Consider the following 19,459-nt stretch of genomic DNA (forward strand, 5'->3'; position numbering starts at 1 on the left):
AAGAGAGAGAGAGAGAGAGAGAATTTATCCTCTGGTGGGCTAAACTCTTGGGTCCAGTTTTGAACTAATTGGATGCTGTCTAGTTCAACTGGACCGGAGATGATCAATATCTCAGCAATAATAACAATCACTAAAACGATGTCTTTTGTAATGTTGTTGGATTTCACTACTAGAAAACGCTTCTAATTTGTTCTAATTTAATTGGCTTATACGTTATTCATTTATTATTATTTTTTTTCCCTCCACTTTCTCCGGCCATCACCATTTAGCTTCGGCCACCACAAAGTAGTGCTGACGCCCACCCGACACCCACCATCCGGTAAATCTCCTTGTTTGGTCTTTTAGATTTGTTTGGTGTTTTTTTTTTTTTTTTTTGTTATTTTCCCCCTGTAAGAGCCTCTAGTTTCTTATATTTGTTTACCGTTCAGCTGTGGCCACCACGAAGCAATGCTGACGGCCACCTGATGCCCACCATCCGGTAAATCTCACTGTTTGGTCTTTTAGATCTATTAGTTTTTTTTTTTTTTTTGTGCTATTTTTCCCCCTGTAAGAGCCTCTGGTTTCTTATCTTTGTTTTGTTTTTTTATCCTTTTTTTTTTTTTTTTTTTCTCCTCTTTCTTTCTTTCTTTCTGCTATGTGTTGCTGTAAGAGCCTCTGGTTTCTTAGATCTGTTTTTCTTTTTGGTTCATTTTTTTTTTTTTTTTTTTTACAGAGAGAATGCTACTCCATAGCATTACTCCGAAGTTTCCTAGTCGTTCTTTTGGTTTTGGTCCTTCGAAATTTTCCTGCAGAGATTTTCTATTTGTTTCTTAGGAAAGTTTCTATTCTTGAATTTTATCAGCTACTTGAATTGCAGCTTGTCTGGTATAAACTGAGAATGCCTTCTTTTTTCCCTTGCTTCTTGTTAAATTAATGTTTTGTAGTATGAAATTAAGAGGACTGGCGCGTCTAGTTAAGGCATTAGGAAATAGTCGCAACAGAATGTGGTTAATTGTTAGGCATTTTGTGATCTAGGGTTTTGGGTAATTATTATTAATTTTTTTGTACTCTCTAAATCCATTTTGTGGGTTCGGTAGTAGCATTATTTTTTCTTTAGTTAGAAGTAAAAAAATTGAAACTGTATTTGTTGGACTATTTTCTGTATTTGTTTTCCGTCCACTAAATTTCTAGAATTGGATTCTGTATTTGTTTCTTTTTTGCATTCATATTTGAATGAATCAGATATGTTTGATTTTTTTCTCTATTTTGTATAAACTAATTGTGTATCTAATCGGCCATTTTACCTTAGATTTATTGTTTTTCATGATTTTTTATTTTTCATTTGGGTTGATTAAAGTATTCTAATGAGATTTAAATAAATAAAAAAAAAAATCTTAATGAGATTTAAAAGTTGGCTTGAATTATCTAAAATCTTGCTCATAATTTTGTAGGATATATGGCTACATGACGGGTAAATGGAATTAGTGGGATGGTAGGAATAAAAGTTACAATGTATTTTGTTGTTTTGGCATTTTTTTGTGTTGTATAGACAAGTGAATATCTTTTTATGTTGTAATTTGTAGATTTTCATATGAAATAGTAGCTTGTCCCTTTTTGTTGTTGCAACTAGTAGATTTTCAAGGTGTTGCAACTACCTAGCAGCTCATGTACTAACACTAATTATATTTTGAACAAGTTGATCCCATGTATTTTGTTGTGATGTTGAATATTGTGATAGGATGGGAAGAATGTAATCAATGAAGAAAATATGTTGTTTCTATAACTATATTTTTGTAATTCTCATTGTATTTAAAAGACTACTGCATTTTTGAGATCAAGACAATTTCTGAAGCTCTTTGAGCAATTTCCTTGTGGACGAAATTAAAGAAACTACAAGAATCATTTTATTTCCACTTCTTCTTCTTCTTTCGTCTTTTTGGTGCATCAGTTGTGCACTTTATCTTTTTGGTTCATCAATTTCAATTTTCTTGTAGTTTTAGGGAGGATGACCATCAAAGGCTATGGTGTTTGAAGCATAGGATTTATCTGGTAGAAGCAAATCCAGTAAATTTTGAGATTTTGATGAGCGGATAAACATGCAGTTTTATGTGTACACAATTGCAAGTCTTGCAAAAAGTTTCAAATTTACAATCATTCCAACAAGACATCCATATTGCTTCACAGTGAAGGCTTTCTGTTTTTGCTTCACGTATACGAGTGCAGAATATATGACTTGTATTATCTAAAATCTTGCTTGCAGAATATATGGCCACACGAACTATTGTACGGGTAAATGGAATTAGTGGAATGGAAGGAATGAAGTTACAATGTATTTTGTTGTTTTGTCATTTTTTTTGTATTGTATAGACAGATGAATATATTTTTATGTTGTAATTTGTAGATTTTCATATGAAATAGTAGCTTGTCCCTTTTTGTTGTTGCAACTAGTAGATTTCCAAGGTGTTGCAACTACCTAGCAGCTTATGTACTAACACTAATTATAATTTGAACAAGTAATTAATAACAAACAAGCTAGCCTAAATTTCTACCTGGACAGAACCCACAAAAACGATAAAATCAATCACAATGACTTATAACCTGAAACTATATGAGGAAAGATGAAAAGAAACGAGAAAAAAAAAATTAAATAAAAAAAATTAAAATTTGTCATTTGATGTGACAAATTTATATTTCTTTTATTTAAAAAATCAAAAGAAGATGATGGGGGACAGTTATTTGTCCCCCACTTATCATTTTCCGTAAATGAGTCATGAGTGAATGTGAATCAATGGGCTATTGGGATTCAAAAAACTACTTTTTAATAAATTGATAAATTGTATTTGTTGGAGCAATTGGATGAGTGGTGCTGTTGTGGGACCATAAATCATGCGTGGGGAGGGAATTAATTGAGGAGTAAATATTGTACATTGGGGAGGGAATAAATCACAGTCCTTTTTTTTTATTATTATTAATACGAGAAATAACCAATTAATCAAATTTGCTTTGTTAGTATTTGTCTTTAATTGATAAAATTTTTTATATGTTTTTATTATTTATTTTGTTTTTTCAGTATTTAGTCTAGATTGAATTCTTAAGAAACTTACAAAATAAATACACAAAAAAAGGATTTAGTATGAAGTTAAGTTTAACTTGTTTAAGATTTGTTTTTTATTTTTATTTTTCAAGCGGGCGCACAAATAAAAGGGTTATATATACATATTTATTTATTTAGGTTTGACCACCCACCAACTGATTCCAAGCTCCACCCCTGTGTACAGGTGTCTCATCAAGTGAAATAAAATCGCATGCAAATTGAAACCCTAACCTCATGCAGTTGTATAGGTGTCTCATCAACAAAATATAATAACGTAACATGGCTTACAATCTAATCAAAGGAAACAAGATGAAAAAGATTTGTAGAAAAACACATCGCAATTAATACATATAGTACTATATACAACTATCCGCTCAATTTCAAATGGAATTAATAGTATATCACATTTATTATTATTATAATCTAAAATTAATGCATCTAACAGTGTATATGATATTACATTATTTAAATTTTTTTCAAATATGTGTCCATGATAACATCACCTATACCTATACCGTTAGATATACAAACTTTAAATCTCACCCATAAAAGAAAATAATGAGAATCTTGTACGCTGATCACATTTTTTTTTTTTTCCAAGTTGCTCAATCAGTTCGTCCAACTTGGTAACGGACAACCCACCTGTTTCCACTGCATGCCTAGCCAATCTCCCCAATGCTTGTGTTCTCTCCCTAGCCTCTCTCCTTAAATAATGATTGGACAAATAATTTAGAAAGATTCTGATTCCAACAAATAATTTAAGAGCTTAGATTCATCCGTATGGGGTGGGTTCCTCTATTTAAAGGTATCGATAAAGTCAACTCATACATCTCTTTCCCCATATCTGATCCGAGCAACAAGTGAAACTTGACAAACTCGTCTTCATATCTACTTTTTTTTTTTTTTGACACTTGTATTTTATTTTTTAGATTTTATTTTATTTTATTTTTTTATCCTTTTTCTTGGGCAAGTTATTATTATGGATTAGTGGTGTCATTTGATGGATCTAGCTTGTATGCTCTTAAAAAAATCACAGCAGATCTATCATTAAAAATGAACGCAATGACGGAGAGAGGGGGGGCCGGTGGGGGCCATGGCCCCCCCTCAACTCTTAAGAGAAAAAAATAATAAAAAAAAAAATTAAAAAAATTAAAAAAAAATTAAGGTAAAACAAAAAAAAATAAATTAAGGTTTTTTTTTTTTTAGATGAATCAAATTAAGGTTTTTTTTTTGCCTATTGGCCCCTAGCAAGATTTATTTTTTTTCCTTGCCCCCTTCCCTTTTATCATCTCTTCAACTATTGTCAAAACTTTTTCCTTTAATATTTCACGGGTAGCAAGAGACATGCCTAAGAATCTAACAATGGAAAGATCTTTACAAAGTTGTAAAGACTGTGTTCAAAGTAAACGAAAAGGGTTTAGTAAAGTAGTGCATTGGAAGAAGACATGCGTAGATTTGAGGAGTCACAAGCTTAACCAAGTTCGATTTCCTAAGAATGTGTGGAAAAAATAACTGAGACCTTTTTTATTTTTTATTTTCTGAATCTTTGGACAGTGGTTTTCTTTACTTTTTTTTTTTTTTTTTTTTTTTTTTTTTTTTTTCTAAAAACTCTTTTTACTTTTGCTTATTGATTTTTAATTTGAATGGAATAATAAAAATATCAAAACTAGGTTATGTTTAATTTACTTAAAATTTGCCTTTATACATATACTTCAATCCCTACTTAAGAAAAAAAAATTATTTGGCCCCCCCTCCCATTAAAATGTCTGGCTCCGTCCCTAAATGAACGGACTAGTTTAAAAAGTAGCAAACGACATCATCATCAATTTAAGGAAGAACGTTATGTGTTCAACACTTGACACTGTTTGTTTTTAAAAGATTAAAACCACGGGAGAACTAAAAGTACTACGAGCAGCTTTCCTTAAACTTTTTTTTTTTTCGGGTCCAAAATATTCAACATGAATGTAAAGAGTTTGATCACCTTAAAAAAAGGAATAAAAAAAAAAAAGAAAAGAAAAGAAAAGGAAGAATGTATATATATATATATACATACATATATACATATAGAGTTTCAAATACTAAATAGTTTGGATTTGGAAGATCATGTGCTTATAAGCCTATAGTCTATGGGTGTGGCATGAATGTCAACGTACATGATCACATGATGGGCCATGGCTACCTACCTTCTCGCAAACAAACATCGCATGCGCGCAACAGGGAAACCCTCGAAACAAGCTAGCCCCAAAACAGTGAGATTGGCTTCTGCATGCGCGCGCATGGGGATCAAATGAACTCCAAAAAAAACTTATTCCTTCAAGGAGGGCCATCCTTGTCTGTTTACTCATGCCTGCCCAAGCCTTTTACACCGTACGTACGTACCCACGATGCATGTTTGGGTTCATTTGTAAATGATCAGCATGCATGTGAGCTTAATTGCCAGGCAACATTAATTAATTGAACAAGCCTTTTTTTACTCCTCTTTCATTCATACTAGTGAAGTTTTCTTAATTTGCATATATATATATATGCATGTCGTTTGATCAAATAATCCTCTTGATCAACGTTGATGAGTGAGATTTTTTCACACCGGCCATTATCACCTGAACTGCACATGGGATTAGGAAAAACATATGGCTATTAACGCACTTTATGATCACATGATTGGCCTACAATTCTTTTTTTTCCATTAATTTTCATTCTAAGCAACTGGTTGACGAAGCTGTTAATCGTTGAACATGCATTTGTAGCGTGCCACGATTATCTCATTATTCTTCCTATATATATATGTTGACCTATACATGTATGAACATGAGATTAATTAACTAGTATATACAAAATCTTTCTCAAACTTTGCACGTAAATCAAATGCATGAACTAGAAAGGAAAGACTAAAACAATAGTTAATAATTAAGTTAACCCCTTAAATAATGTGATATATATATATATAGAGGCATACATATATATTATCAGTGGTCTAATTAAATAGTGATAAGTTGATATGGCTATATATATATATAGAAGGTATGATCATTAATTCAATAAATTATTTTCGATTCACATGCCTTTCTCTGATTGATTAGAATTCTATGGAATTCACAAATGGAATTGTGCCACGTAGAAGCTTAAGAATTCACCCCCAAAATCCGGCCCAGAAGTCATGGAAGTAAGCAAGCTAGATGAGGAAAAAGAAGAATATTTTATTTGGGGAAAAAGAAGTCATGGCCTCCATTGATTAATTAATTTCTAGTATGCAGCATTATCTAGTATTTTAATGACTTCATCCTTTGTGCCCTAGTCAATGAGCTTTGTATAGAAAGTTTACACGTTTGAAACAACTCTTGATTGAATTATCCAAACAGCAACCACAAAACAAAAATATTACATAACATGACCCAACAAGTTTTCATTGCTTTAAATCTAGACTTCAAAATATACTGGCTTTGTTGTTGTTGTTGGAATTTTTTTTTTTTTTAATCCATGGTCGCCGTTAGAATATATTCTGAATATAATATTATTTATTTATATTTTTTAGTTTAGGTTGATTTGTGTTTCCTAGTATAAGTCAATTTAAGTTGACTTGTATAAGTTGACTTATTCAACGATAAATAGGGGGTCTATATATTGTAAACAATCAAGTCAATGAGCATAATGTAGCCATTTGGACTTTATTTTGTGGACGTAGGTTATAGACTAAACCATGTAAATTCTCTCTCTTATTTTCGCTATAATTCTATTTTAAATTTGTACACAAGTCTCAACAGTAGCGACTCTTTTACCAACGTTACATGTCTCTTAATATTGTTTTAGCTCTTCTTGAAAATGGCCTCAAATTAAAAATGTTTTGATGCCTGATAAATGATTCGTTTCTTTCTCTTATTTTTCTCTCATCTTTCTACTTTTTTAAATTATCATTTGATATGTGGATCCTGGCTTGAATCTCTTTAAAGAGATTGAAGGCCAAAAATAAGCCACGTGGCTCTCAAAGATTTATCTAAAAAAAAAAGTCCTCTCCCGTTCGATTTGGATTCCACCGAAACGCTCCTCCCTCCCCCAAGTTCAGCCTCCACCACCAGCAACCTCTACCGCCGCCGACAGCCAACCTGACTCACCAAAACCACCACCAGAAGACGACAATCAACTGAACACAATCCTTTTCGATTGGGGTGTTTCTCTAACTGGAGATGATCCCTTCAATGTCACGGTGGGGACTTCCTCCAGCCCTCCGGTCGGCCTGCATCTCCGGTGGCGGAACTCGTGGAGACCCAACTCCGTTATCTCCTCCCTGCTGGCCATATCTGTAGCCTCCATGGCCGGCCGTCTCTCTATCTCTCCAAAACCACAACCACACCCAATAATCCACAAATACTCAGAAACAGACCCAGAATTGGTAGGAATATTCTTTGCATCTGGAAGCAATTCGAAAGGACTATTCACATATGCAGCAATTTCAAACTCAAGCATATCTACGAACCTGTCAACACAGCGATGATACCAGAGTTTATCTTCATGACAAATTCTACAAATACGATAATATTTGTTATAAATTTATCTTAATGAAAAACTCTTTTAGTATTCGGCCACCACCCATGAGATCTGCAGCTCCAGAAAAACCCAGGGTAATGATGGCCGGCCATCTGAAACACCGGCGCAAAAGAGAGAGAGAGAGAGAGAGAGAGAGAGAGAGACGGCCGGCCGGCCCATTTCAGGAAAGAAATAGATATATATATATATATATATATATATATAGTGACGCCGCGTGGCTTATTTTTGGTCTTGGAAAGAGATCCAAGCCGTCAACTGGAGAGGATCCGGATCCTTGATATGTGGGCCTATGTGTAGAATTAAGAATGTCTTGATGCTTGAGAAATGATTATTTCTCTTCTCTTATCCTCCCTCCTGGGCCCAACTCAGCCCACAACTAAACAAAACTTTTCACAGAAACATGGAAACAATACTATTTGTTTGGAATAAATCTTAGTAAAACATCAAATTCTAAATATATTGGTCCACTTTTGTCTCTTTGACATTTGTTGATTACCAACCCAATATAGAGAGGAGTAATGATAAAAAAAAAAAAAAAAAAAAAAAAAAAAAAAAAAAAACTCACATTACACATTTATTATACACCCCATTCACATAGGGTGTGACCCATGTGATAGTAGGTGTAACGACCCACCCCCAATGATATAATATTGTCCGCTTTTGACTCCCCAAACCAGACTTCTCAGGAGGTCACCCATCCTGGAATTACTCTCGCAGAAGCACGCTTAACTGTGAAGTTCTTATAAGTTCATAATCATCACGGCTTTAAAACGCGTTGTGTCATAAATTGTGCATTTATACATATAAACACATCCTCATTCCTAGGCAATGTGGGACGTCACAGTAGGTCTCACCTCATGTGAGTGGGGAGTGTGTAATTTGTGTATAATTAGTGTTTTTGTATTATCTTCCGATTAATTATAAAGATATATATATATATCTAATGTGTGCACAATTATATATCATTAACATCATCTTCAATTTGAAAATGAAACTTCAACCTACACCAATTTAATTACATATATCACCTACGTACATTTATTTTATTTATTTTTATCCGACTCGATCTACCATCACCTACTATTTTGATCTTATATATTATGGATGATAAAAACTAGGACGAGAGAAAGTGACTGGCTGGTGATAAGATTGGAGATAACCAACACTTGGTTAGGTGAGTCAATGCGCCCGCTAAGATATATATGAATTGATCATACTGACCATTGACCATGCATGCCCGGCCGGTCGGGTGAGTCAATTAAGACCCAATCTAATACGTTAGATTGGGAACAATACATTAAACTAGGGAAATCAAAATAAGACTAAGACGAAATAACATGGCTATTGAGAAGCAATACCAAATTAAAACAAAGAAAATAAAATTCAGAGCTTTTGAACAAATTGAAATTTGAATTTCTCTTCAAGCACGAGATGGTCAAAATTTTACAGTAGTCGAAAAAATATTCAGAGCTTTTGAACAAATTGAATTTCTCCTCCCTCTTTTAGATATCTCTCTCTTCAATTTTTTCCTGGAATATTTCATATCTAATTTGGATGTTGACCATAAATATTTATTTTATATATGTAAAATTAAGAAAAAAATTATCTAAAGAAATGTAAAATGATAGTTTTGTTCTTATTTTTACAACGAGGGTTGCTCTGTTAGGTAATAAATATTAATGAAGCAGTTGCAATCTTTGATTAATTTGAGTTATTATCTGTCTCCTGTTGATCTCTTTTTTTGTGGGAAGAAATCCTTGAGACTCTTAGGGTAGTGTAAACTTCACATTTCTTCCCGTAAAAATAATGTCATTTTTTGTGCAAAGACTACTGCAACTAGCTTCAAATCATGAGTATTATAATTGAGCTCGTAATTCTTTAATTGACCGGATACATTGGTCTTAAATTACCATTTTTTTGTTGTTAAAAATTACCAATAGAATCAAAAATCAATAGTGATTTATCTAAAATTTAATAATAATTTTTAGTGCTACGTCAAATAATGTGCATGATTTGAGAATGTGAAAATGTATATTGCATTTCTCTTATCACTTTCCCCCTTACCTTCATATCCATCTTCAATTTTAGGTTTTGGAGGATTAAGCTCTCCTATATATTTCCTCTTCGCATTCACTCTTAGCTCCATCACCTTCAATTGGTCTGATTCCCTTGTTATTAATTGATCACTTATACAACGCTCAGTCCTTTCTTCTTTTTCTTTTTTAGCTTTTAGCGTTTATGCTTAAAAAATCTTCAAATAATATAGAACAATTTTAGAGTGAGCTTAATAAATGATATCACGCCATTTATATAAAAAAATTTAAATAAATAATATCATGTGATAAATATGTTTGCAAATAACACATGTCTAAATGCAATAACATTAAATTATTCCAAATGATCTTGGTCCAAAAATGAAGGCATCATATGAAAGGGAGAGCCTGAGAGGTCAGAAGTCTACTGTGCTTTAATTTCTAAGCACGAGCAGAAAAAAGTGCTACCGTGTTGCAGTTTCAGCCAACGCTCAATCTCTCTTCTTCAAGAAGATGAATATGTAACATTTTTTTTTTTTTCAAAATTATCAACTCTAACATTTTTTTAAAAAAAAAAAAAAAAAAAAAAATCAATCATTGGATATATAAGATTCAAGTGTAGGAAAATAGATCAAATGGTTAGTTGAAAAAAAAAAAAAAAAAAAAAAAAAAAAGTTGTTGGAATTGTACAAGAATTATGTCAAGAATTGTACAACAATCATTTCTCAATGAAAAATGGTAAGATTAACGTTAACTGGTATCCACTTCTGTGTAATGGGATCAAAATCAATTGGGATGTGGCTGAGGATCGAAGGAAGAAGCTTATCGGAATTGGGTTGGTTGCCTATGATCATTTGGGTGGAGTCTGTGGTGTTATGTGTTCGACAGTGGCTTATATTTTGGATTCAGCTTTAGCTGAAGCAATGGCGGCAAGAAAATGAGTTGAGTTTGTGAGGAGGCTGGGTCATCAGTTATTTACGTTGAAGGGTGATTCTATGGTGATTGTGGAGGCATTGAAAAAAAAATGTGATGTTTCATCTGATGTATATGGGGGATTGGTCTGCAATATTATTTCTAAATTCTCTGACTTTGACTTGTATGATTTTATTTTATTTTGTTCGTAGAGGTGGTAATAATGTGGCCCATGAAGTTGCTAACCTTACTGTTTCTATGTCTTTTCACCAACTGTGGATTGACTCTTTTCCTAGTTCTTTATCAGTTTGTATCCAGAAGGACTATTGTAATATTGGCATTTAATGAGACAAGGATTTCTTTTCAAAAAAAAAAAAAATATATATATATATATAACGTATGTAGAAAATGAAATTAAAGATTGGTCCGTTTTTCTGTTGCCGATTTAAGTTTGGTTAAAGTCAATGATAAAAAATGCTATACTTGCCAAATTTTCTTCCTATAGTTTTCAAGTAATATGTCATAATTACTCGTGATTTATAATTTTGATAAATATGTTACCATCTCATAGAACGATGACACACCGGTTAAAAACTAATTCTTAATTAGAATAAAAATTTGGTAAGCGTTGAACTTTTCCAAAATCAATTGGAACAATTTCTGATGAAGTGTCCGTTGAGCTTATCCGGTATACTATATATACGTACGGCCAGTCTTCAGTTGAGGTTTGACGTTGATGACTGACCAATCAGAGAGAGCAGAGAATTGCGATTTTTACCATTGGCTATCTGAAAGGATACGTCACTATCTGGAGTCAGTCGTGCAAATATTCTATTGTTGTTGGAGATTTCCATAGGCTGTTTGTGGATATTTTGTCAAATGCAATTATGCAGAGAATTGCGATTTTTTCCATTGGCTCATTACCCGCTGCCTTCCATAAATGCTATCTGAAAGGATACGTCACTATCTGGAGTCAGTCGTGCAAATATTCTCCTTCACTAATATTATAAATAACCCCAACGGGTGGCAGTGTTGATCGAACGATTAAGTTAATTAGTAGTCATCGCCCATTGAGAGAGAGAGAGATATATATAGCAGATCGAGAGAGAGATATATATAGCAGATCGAGAGAGATATATATATAGCAGATCGAGAGAGAGATATAGCAGAGAGACAGAGAATGAGTAGCGGAGCTGAAGGAAGAACGTTCATGGAGGTTGGAGCTGATGGGGTGGCTCTCATAACCTTCATCAACCCTCCGATTAATTCCCTCTCCTTTGATGGTACTCGATCTTTCTTAATCCCACTTATCCATATCTTTTATTTTATATATATAACCTTTTTATTGTTGTTGTGAGTGTTCTTGGTTTGACCGTCAACATTTGCATGTGTTCTTCATGCTGATGACTTTTGGTGAGACAGAGATGCAGGAGACAGGAAGCGAAAAAAAAGAGAAGAAAAAAAAAAAGGAGAAAAAAGAAAAAAAGAAAAGCAAAAAAAAAGGAGATACATGAATAGGGCAACTTCATACATCACAAATATATTTTGCATTTAATTTGCATAAGTGGATGGAGGGACTCTTTAGTGAATCGATTAGTCATTTTAGCCTAAAGGTAAAAATGTGTTTGGCAAATGAATTTTGGAAACAAAATATAATTTTGATTCTACTTTTTTTTAAAAAAAATAAATCATATTTTATTCAATTTTTTCAAAAACAAATCATATTTTATTTAACTTTTTTCTATAAAGTCAAATCTCAAAATTTACAAAAAAAAAAAAAAAAAAAATTAATTAATTCTGATTTTAAAAATTTAATACTCAATTACACTATAAGCCATTTGAAATGCTCTAACATGCCCGTTTGACATGTACGTAAATTCAAATAAAAACAAAATTAACGAATTATTGAGGCCGGCCAAAAGCTACCCGAACAACATCGTTCGGTAATTATCTTTCCTTTTCTTTTTCTTCTTCTTCTTTTTTTTTTTTTTTCTTAAAAAAAAATAATAATAATATCAAAGAAAAGTTGGTAGGAAGGACCTAGTAGACCTACCACTCTTTTAGTAGCGAAGAGTGGAACGATGCATGGTATCATGCAACATGGAGACAGGGGTGGTAAAAGTTTTGTTTTGGTTGTGAGTTTTTTTTATTTGAATAAAAAAATGATTAATGTCATATAAAAAATAAAAAATAAAAAATAAAAAAAATTTTCTTTTTGTCTTTTTTTTTTAAGAGAAATGAAAATAAGAGGAGGGGAGGAAAATGGGGCTACCAAATATTTATGGCTTGGTTCGGTAAACATTTTTAAGAGTAATTTTTTTTTAATAGTAATAAAATGTGATTTAAAGTTAAAAAAAAAAAAAAAAAAAAAGGTTGTAATTTTTTGAATGAAAAAGTATTGTTTGTTATGACTTTGCTGTCGTCAGCAAAAGACGTATGTGGCCAACTTTTAAGACGTACGTAATAGCAATACGCACTTAATTCTACTGTGCTTTGACATATCTCATTCGCTCGGGTTGAACAATTAAAAGATAAAAAAATTCTTTTTTAAACGTGCTAATGAACACATGTCAATCTTATACATAAATTGAGTGAAACTTTTAACAAACCAATTTTTTCTGTCTAGAAGAAAATATAGAGAAAAGTGATTAGAGGAAAATTATACTTTCTTAATGAAATTTGGGTGTATTAATATTTTTGAGGTTTAAATGGAACTTTTGTTTGTTATTAGTTTGCACTTTATCTTTTATTATCAAAATTATTTTTCTAATTGTGTGTCTCCTCTCAGTGATAGGCAGTTTTAAAACCAACTTTGAGGAGGCCTTACGAAGAGATGATGTGAAGGCAATCGTGCTTACAGGTGAGTGTAATCTCATATATATATATATATATATATATATATAAAAGATATATATGAATTAATCTAAACTCTTATATATATATAACTTCTGTAATTATTGGAGCAGGCGCAAAGGGCAATTTTTCTGGTGGCTTTGATGTTGCAATTCTTCAGGGAATTCAAGAGGGAAAGAGTATGCATGCTGCCTTTATATATTTATATTTTTCTGTAAACTAAAAAAGAATAAGACTGGATACTCATATCACATGATTCACATCCGAGTATTATTTTAATTTTGTTCTCCTTTTTTTTGGAAAAATAAAAAATAAAAATTCTGAAACAAGTTAACGACAGAATCCTCTCCAAAAATTACCCTTCTCTCCGCTATAAATGTAGTAGTATTCCCTTGTTTCCTGAAGTGACGTTTGAGTTATGTATTTCCAGTCGATCCAGAAAAAAGGCCTGGCTCTATTGCCATAGAGTTTATTACTGACATTTTCGAAGGTACGTGTATGTGTGTGTATTTATATATATATATAATTGGATTTTCTTCAAAGAGGATAAATGTTGTGTATTTGACTGCTTGCTTTGTGTTTCAGCTGCGGATAAGCCTTCAGTTGCTGCCATTGATGGCCTTACTAAAGGCGGAGGTTTAGAGATTTCAATGGTATACATGTGTTGCCATTTCTTTTGGACTAGCTTCGATCTCTTTTCATTTTTATTTAATTTACTGTTATATATATATATATATATTCTCATCATTTTGCTATATCAGGCATGCCATGCTAGAATCTCAACCCCCACTGTACAAATAGCGGCGCCTGAGCTGACTGTTGGATTGATTCCTGGATTTGGGGGTATGCCGACTTTGCCTTTTTCTCTCTCTTTTATTTATTTATTTTTTTTTGGTGTGAAAACTTTGTTTGTTTGAGAGTATATTTTTAAAAGCTGATTATTTAAAAATATAAAAAATTCTACATTTCAAATCACAAACAAAGGAATGTGTTTTCTAAATGCACGATTTTAAAAGATAAAGTAGGAGGAAAACCCGGTTAACCGCCGATTACCAGTTTGTACCAAGTTATCTACATAGATAACCGAATATTAAAAAAATTTGGTATTTTGAGACCATTTTGAGTATTGACTCTATTTTTTGGGCTTCATTTAGACACTTTTAGCCTTAAAAAAAAAAAGAAAAAAAAAAAAAAAAGAAAAAGAAAAAAAAAAGACAAACATTTCATCCTATTTTGGCCCAATATGGTCACTTTGTAGTGGTTGTTCCCAAAAAAAAACAAAAAAAAAACAAAAAAAAAAAACAAAAAAAAAATTATTTTTGTACTTGATTTTTTTTTTTTTTTAACCTGAAAATCCAATGTATTTAAATATATAAATGTTTTTTTAAATAAATAAACACATTTATATATATATACTCTTAGGACAAACTGTAATTTTACAAACACTAAACTCTATTTTTTAAAATCGTATGTTTTGGGAATGGGATGATGATGATGCATGATGTTCATATAGCAGAATTAACGAATGGTGTTTCCAGCCCATATGATTTGAGTGTCCATTTTGCAGATAATTTTTTGACACACACTCTTTAATTAATTACGCCTTGATAAGTTGATATAACTCAACGTTCAATGGAGAAAAGAATGATCATGTGAAAAATTAATGTTGTTGATGAAATTCATTGCTCCTGGCATGCCTCTCAGGTACACAGCGGCTTCCACGTCTTGTTGGTCTCCCAAAGGCGCTTGATATGATGCTGGTATATATGCTGTGATTATAATTTTGGCTCCTCATAAATTTCAATAATCTCTCATCTCTAACTCCTCGATCTTGGGGTTTGCTTAAATAGAAGTCAGAAACAGTCAAAGCGGAGGAAGCTCAAAGTCTGGGTCTTGTGGATGCCATCGTTTCAGCTGATGAGTTGGTAAACACAGCACGTCAATGGGCCCTGGATATCTTCCACGGTAGAAGACCATGGGTTGTTACTCTTCACAAGACCGACAAGATAGAGCCCCTCGGGGAAGCTAGGGAAATACTCAAGCTTGCAAGAGCTGAGGCCAAGAAACAGGCTCCCAATGTCCAATACCCAGTCGTTTGCATTGATGTCATAGAAGAGGGTATAGTTTCCGGTCCCCGCGCTGGACTCTGGAAGGTCCGTGCATGTCTGTCTCCCTCTTCTTTTACTTAATCCCCTTCAAACAGCAGTTCCATTCAACTGCTTGATTCTGTATCTCACTCTGGCTGCAGGAGGCAGAAGCTTTTCAGGAACTTCTGTTTTCTGACACTTCCAAGAGTCTAGTCCACCTCCTCTTTGCTCAAAGTGGAACATCTGAGGTTTGAAAAATAATAAATTGTCATTGCCAGAGCATATATTTTCAATATATATATATTCACTTCTGATCATCACTTTAAACAGGTACCTGGGGTTACTGATATGGGTTTAGTGCCAAGACGGGTGAATAAGGTTGGTGTCATTGGTGGAGGACAAATGGCGTCCGAAATAACAACAGCATTGATTCTTGGTAATTATCAAGTTATCCTGAAAGAAGAAAATGACAAGCTCTTGCAAGATGGGATTGGTAGAGTCAGAGGTACGGTGAGGCTAGAATCCTATATTAAGATTATTATAGCGCGCTTCTACTCTAATAGAGACAGAATTCAAATTGGTTCTTGTTTAATCTTCTTTTTGTTTATTCAGCCAATTTGCAAAGCAGTGTGAAGGAAGAGAAAATGTCTGAGAAGGACTTTGAGAAAGCCATATCACTTCTCGAGGGTGTCCTTGACTATGAAAGCTTTAAAGATGTTGACATGGTGATTGAGGTAGTTGAGTTCACAATGCATGTTGATTTTTTTGTCATTGCTGTTTATTCAGAAACTGGAGAAGAAAGTGTTCAGTATTTGTTGTTGATGCTTGGAACAGGCAGCTATTGAGGATGTTTCTCTAAAGCAACAAAGTTTTGCCGATCTTGAAAAGTACTGCCCACCACATTGCATACTTGCGAGTAGCGTCTCCACAGTTGACTTGAATCTGATTGGGGATTTGACAAAGTCCCAAGATCGGATTGTTGGAGTTCATTTCTTTAGGTAGTACTAGATTTACCGTTATTGTTGGAGCATATTTTCCCTGCTGTTTTTCTGTCTGCAATTTGTTTCGCTTAATTAACCATTTTTTTATGCTTTCCATGCAGTCCGACGCAGCCACTTTTGGAAATTGTTCGCACTAGGCAGACGTCTCCCCAAGTGACTGTTGACTTGCTGGATGTTGCGGAAAAGATAAAGAAAACTCCAATCGTGGTTGGAAATTGCCCAGGCTTTGCTGTCAACAGGATGTTCTTCCCGTACGCACAAGCGGCTACTTTGCTCGTCGAGCGTGGCACAGATGCCTATCAGATTGATAGGGCAATTACTGAGTTTGGAATGCCAATGGGCCCTTTCAGGTTTAATTATAGGAGAATCATAACCCAGTCATCTGTATCTCATTGTTGCTTCTTAATATGATCTAATTTCTTGCATTTAACTGGCTTTTATGTTTTGTTTTGTCCATGCAGATTGGCTGACATGGTTGGTTTTGATTTTGCAATCGCAACTGGCACCCCATTTGTTCACAATTTTCCTGAGAGAAGTTATAAATCAATGCTTATCCCACTAATGCAGCAGGAAAAGAGAGCAGGTATAAGTTTGTTGTTAAAAATGATAGCCTATTTATACCAAAAGCTTCTTAAGTTGATAGGAAACTATCTTTCAATAAGTGAGGTTCGACATATTGAATATTTAATTAAAATGGGAGACAAAGTTTGACATATTAAATTACTATCTATCCCAAAAGCTTAAAGTAATAAGAAATAGTAGACTTAATCATTTAAATTTTATTCTAACATCTCCCTCACATGTGGGCTGAAACTCATTTTTATCAAGTGAGACCTAACACGTGAAGTATTTAACTAAAATGGAGGATGAATTGTAGCCTGACTTTGATACCAAGTTAAATTATCACTTATCTAAACTTAATCATTTGAATTATATTATAACAAAGTGGTCAACCTATTGATTTAAGTCTATTCAAATTTAGTATGGATCTTCAAGTCTTTCATGGTTTACCATGCACTCTGTTTCAGGCGAGACTACTCGCAAAGGGTTCTATGTCTATGATGAGAAAATCGAAGCTAGCCCGGATCCTGAATTAGAAAAATATATTGACAAGTCAAGGAGCATTTCTGGTGTAACCATTGACCCTAAGGTCTCTCTCTCTCTCTCTCTCTCTCTCTCTCTCTCTCTCTCTCTCTCTCTCTCTCTCTGTGATTTCTGAACTCTGTTCTGAAGAGTAGTATAGTATTAGTGGTAATACAGAAATCTCTCTCCTCTCTCCAATCTCCTAATCTTTTTGAAAATGAACTTGAACACAGCTAGAGAACTTACCAGAAAAGGAAATTGTGGAAATGATATTCTTTCCTGTGGTGAATGAGGCCTGCCGAATCCTTGATGAAGGTATTGCAGTCAAAGCGGCAGACCTTGACATTGCTGCTGTTATAGGCATGGGTTTCCCACCTTACAGGTTTGCAACTTTTCAGTAGTTTTATGCAATTTCCTGAACCGAACTCCATCCAATTCTTGCTAAATCTTTTGGGGTACATTTGATCAGAGGAGGCATCATGTACTGGGCTGATTCCCTCGGTTCCAAATACATATATTCGAGATTGGAGGAATGGTCAAAGACGTACGGAGATTTCTTCAATCCTTGTGCCTACTTGGCTGAAAGAGCTGCCGAGGGGGCTCCTCTGGTGAGAAATCTGAAACTGTATTTTGTCTATCCTCTAAATATAGTAATGAAACCACATACAAATCCAGAGATATATAAAAAATAATAGTTTCTTTAATGGATCAAAGACTATTATGGCTGATTTGAAGAGTTTAATTACTTGATTTAGATTCAAAGTCACAGTCACTGGTACTGCATCTCTAATGGTTCTTGCACTGTTGCTTTGCAGAGTTCTCCAGTAGAGGAAGCAGATCTCCGTCGTAAGTAATGAACAGACCAACGTTAACCAAAATGGGAGCGCAGAGTTCTCCAGTAGAGGAAGCAGATCTCCGTCGTAAGTAATGAACAGACCAACGTTAACCAAAATGGGAGCACTCTCAACAAGGCAACTCACCCAACGGCTAGTGCATTTCATATGGAAACCCCAAATCAATTATGTATCTTATTTCCTTTTTCGTAAACAATAAAATATCAAAGAGTATAAATTCTCTATGAATGAATAAGATCTGTGTACTACAAAATTATTCAAATTGATGAATGAATAAGATCATATCAATTTGCTGTTGCATAGCCCGCTTGGTTAAGATATATAATTAGTATTGTAACTTTAAAATAAGTGGGTTCATTGATGTAATTGTGTTAAAAAACTTAAAAAGTACTTTCAGTATATAAAAAAGTTGTTCTAAGCAAAACTTAAAAAACACTAATTATGTCCCCATTAGGCATAAGTGCATAGGTCTCCTCATCCAGACGTCCTAGGATCCTTCCGACTATCCGCTAATCTATGTAACTATCTGATGTAGGACGGAATTTATTAATATTTTCGATGAAAACGAAAATAGAAAAGATGTTCAAAATAATACTGAAGCAGCACCGTTTAATTAGAAGCTTACCTATTCGCAAACAATGGAAGTACAAAAGGAAAGACTTGATCGTCAAGCCAAGACTTTATGTTTTTTTTCTTTACTAGGACTAGATTTGCTAGTAGTTTTATTTCTTTCCTTACTAGGATTGGATTTGTTTTATTTCTTTTCCTTTTAGAATAAGTTTTACTTTTACTACTAGAATAAGGTTTACTATTGCTATTAGGAAAGGTTTACTTTTACTACTAGGGATAGGTTTACTTTTTCCACAAGTATTTCTCTTCTATAAATATGCTTGCTTATTATGTAAAACTCAGAATCAATTGAATTGTTATAAAATCAGAGAATTCTCTCTCAAATACTTTGCGGAGTTTTATCTTTCTTTTAGCATGCGGGCTTGTTTTATCTTTTGGGGTAGAAGACGAA

The 19,459-nt window shown here is 33.5% G+C and overlaps 1 protein-coding gene across 2 annotated transcripts; it reads left to right on the plus strand.

Annotated features, from left to right (window-relative positions):
* The first annotated feature begins 11,635 nt into the window (after positions 1-11,635).
* On the plus strand, positions 11,636-18,738 carry LOC133880695 (glyoxysomal fatty acid beta-oxidation multifunctional protein MFP-a-like). Of its 2 annotated transcripts, none has more exons than XM_062319690.1 (18): positions 11,636-11,843; positions 13,349-13,420; positions 13,527-13,592; positions 13,844-13,903; positions 13,999-14,066; positions 14,175-14,256; positions 15,118-15,173; positions 15,264-15,566; positions 15,662-15,748; positions 15,831-16,005; positions 16,113-16,234; positions 16,335-16,498; positions 16,603-16,851; positions 16,963-17,084; positions 17,530-17,651; positions 17,818-17,966; positions 18,054-18,192; positions 18,474-18,738. In XM_062319690.1, exons 1-18 carry the CDS (start codon positions 11,741-11,743, stop codon positions 18,510-18,512), a joined length of 2,178 nt encoding a protein of 725 aa, XP_062175674.1. In that variant the 5' UTR covers positions 11,636-11,740; the 3' UTR covers positions 18,513-18,738. The 2 variants fall into 2 exon arrangements, with proteins under 2 accessions (XP_062175674.1, XP_062175682.1); XM_062319698.1 differs by having other exon boundaries at positions 11,637-11,843; positions 18,400-18,536.
* The last annotated feature ends 721 nt before the right edge of the window (positions 18,739-19,459 follow it).

Source organism: Alnus glutinosa, chromosome 1 (genome assembly GCF_958979055.1).
Source record: "Alnus glutinosa chromosome 1, dhAlnGlut1.1, whole genome shotgun sequence".
NCBI classification, from domain to species: Eukaryota; Viridiplantae; Streptophyta; class Magnoliopsida; order Fagales; family Betulaceae; genus Alnus; species Alnus glutinosa.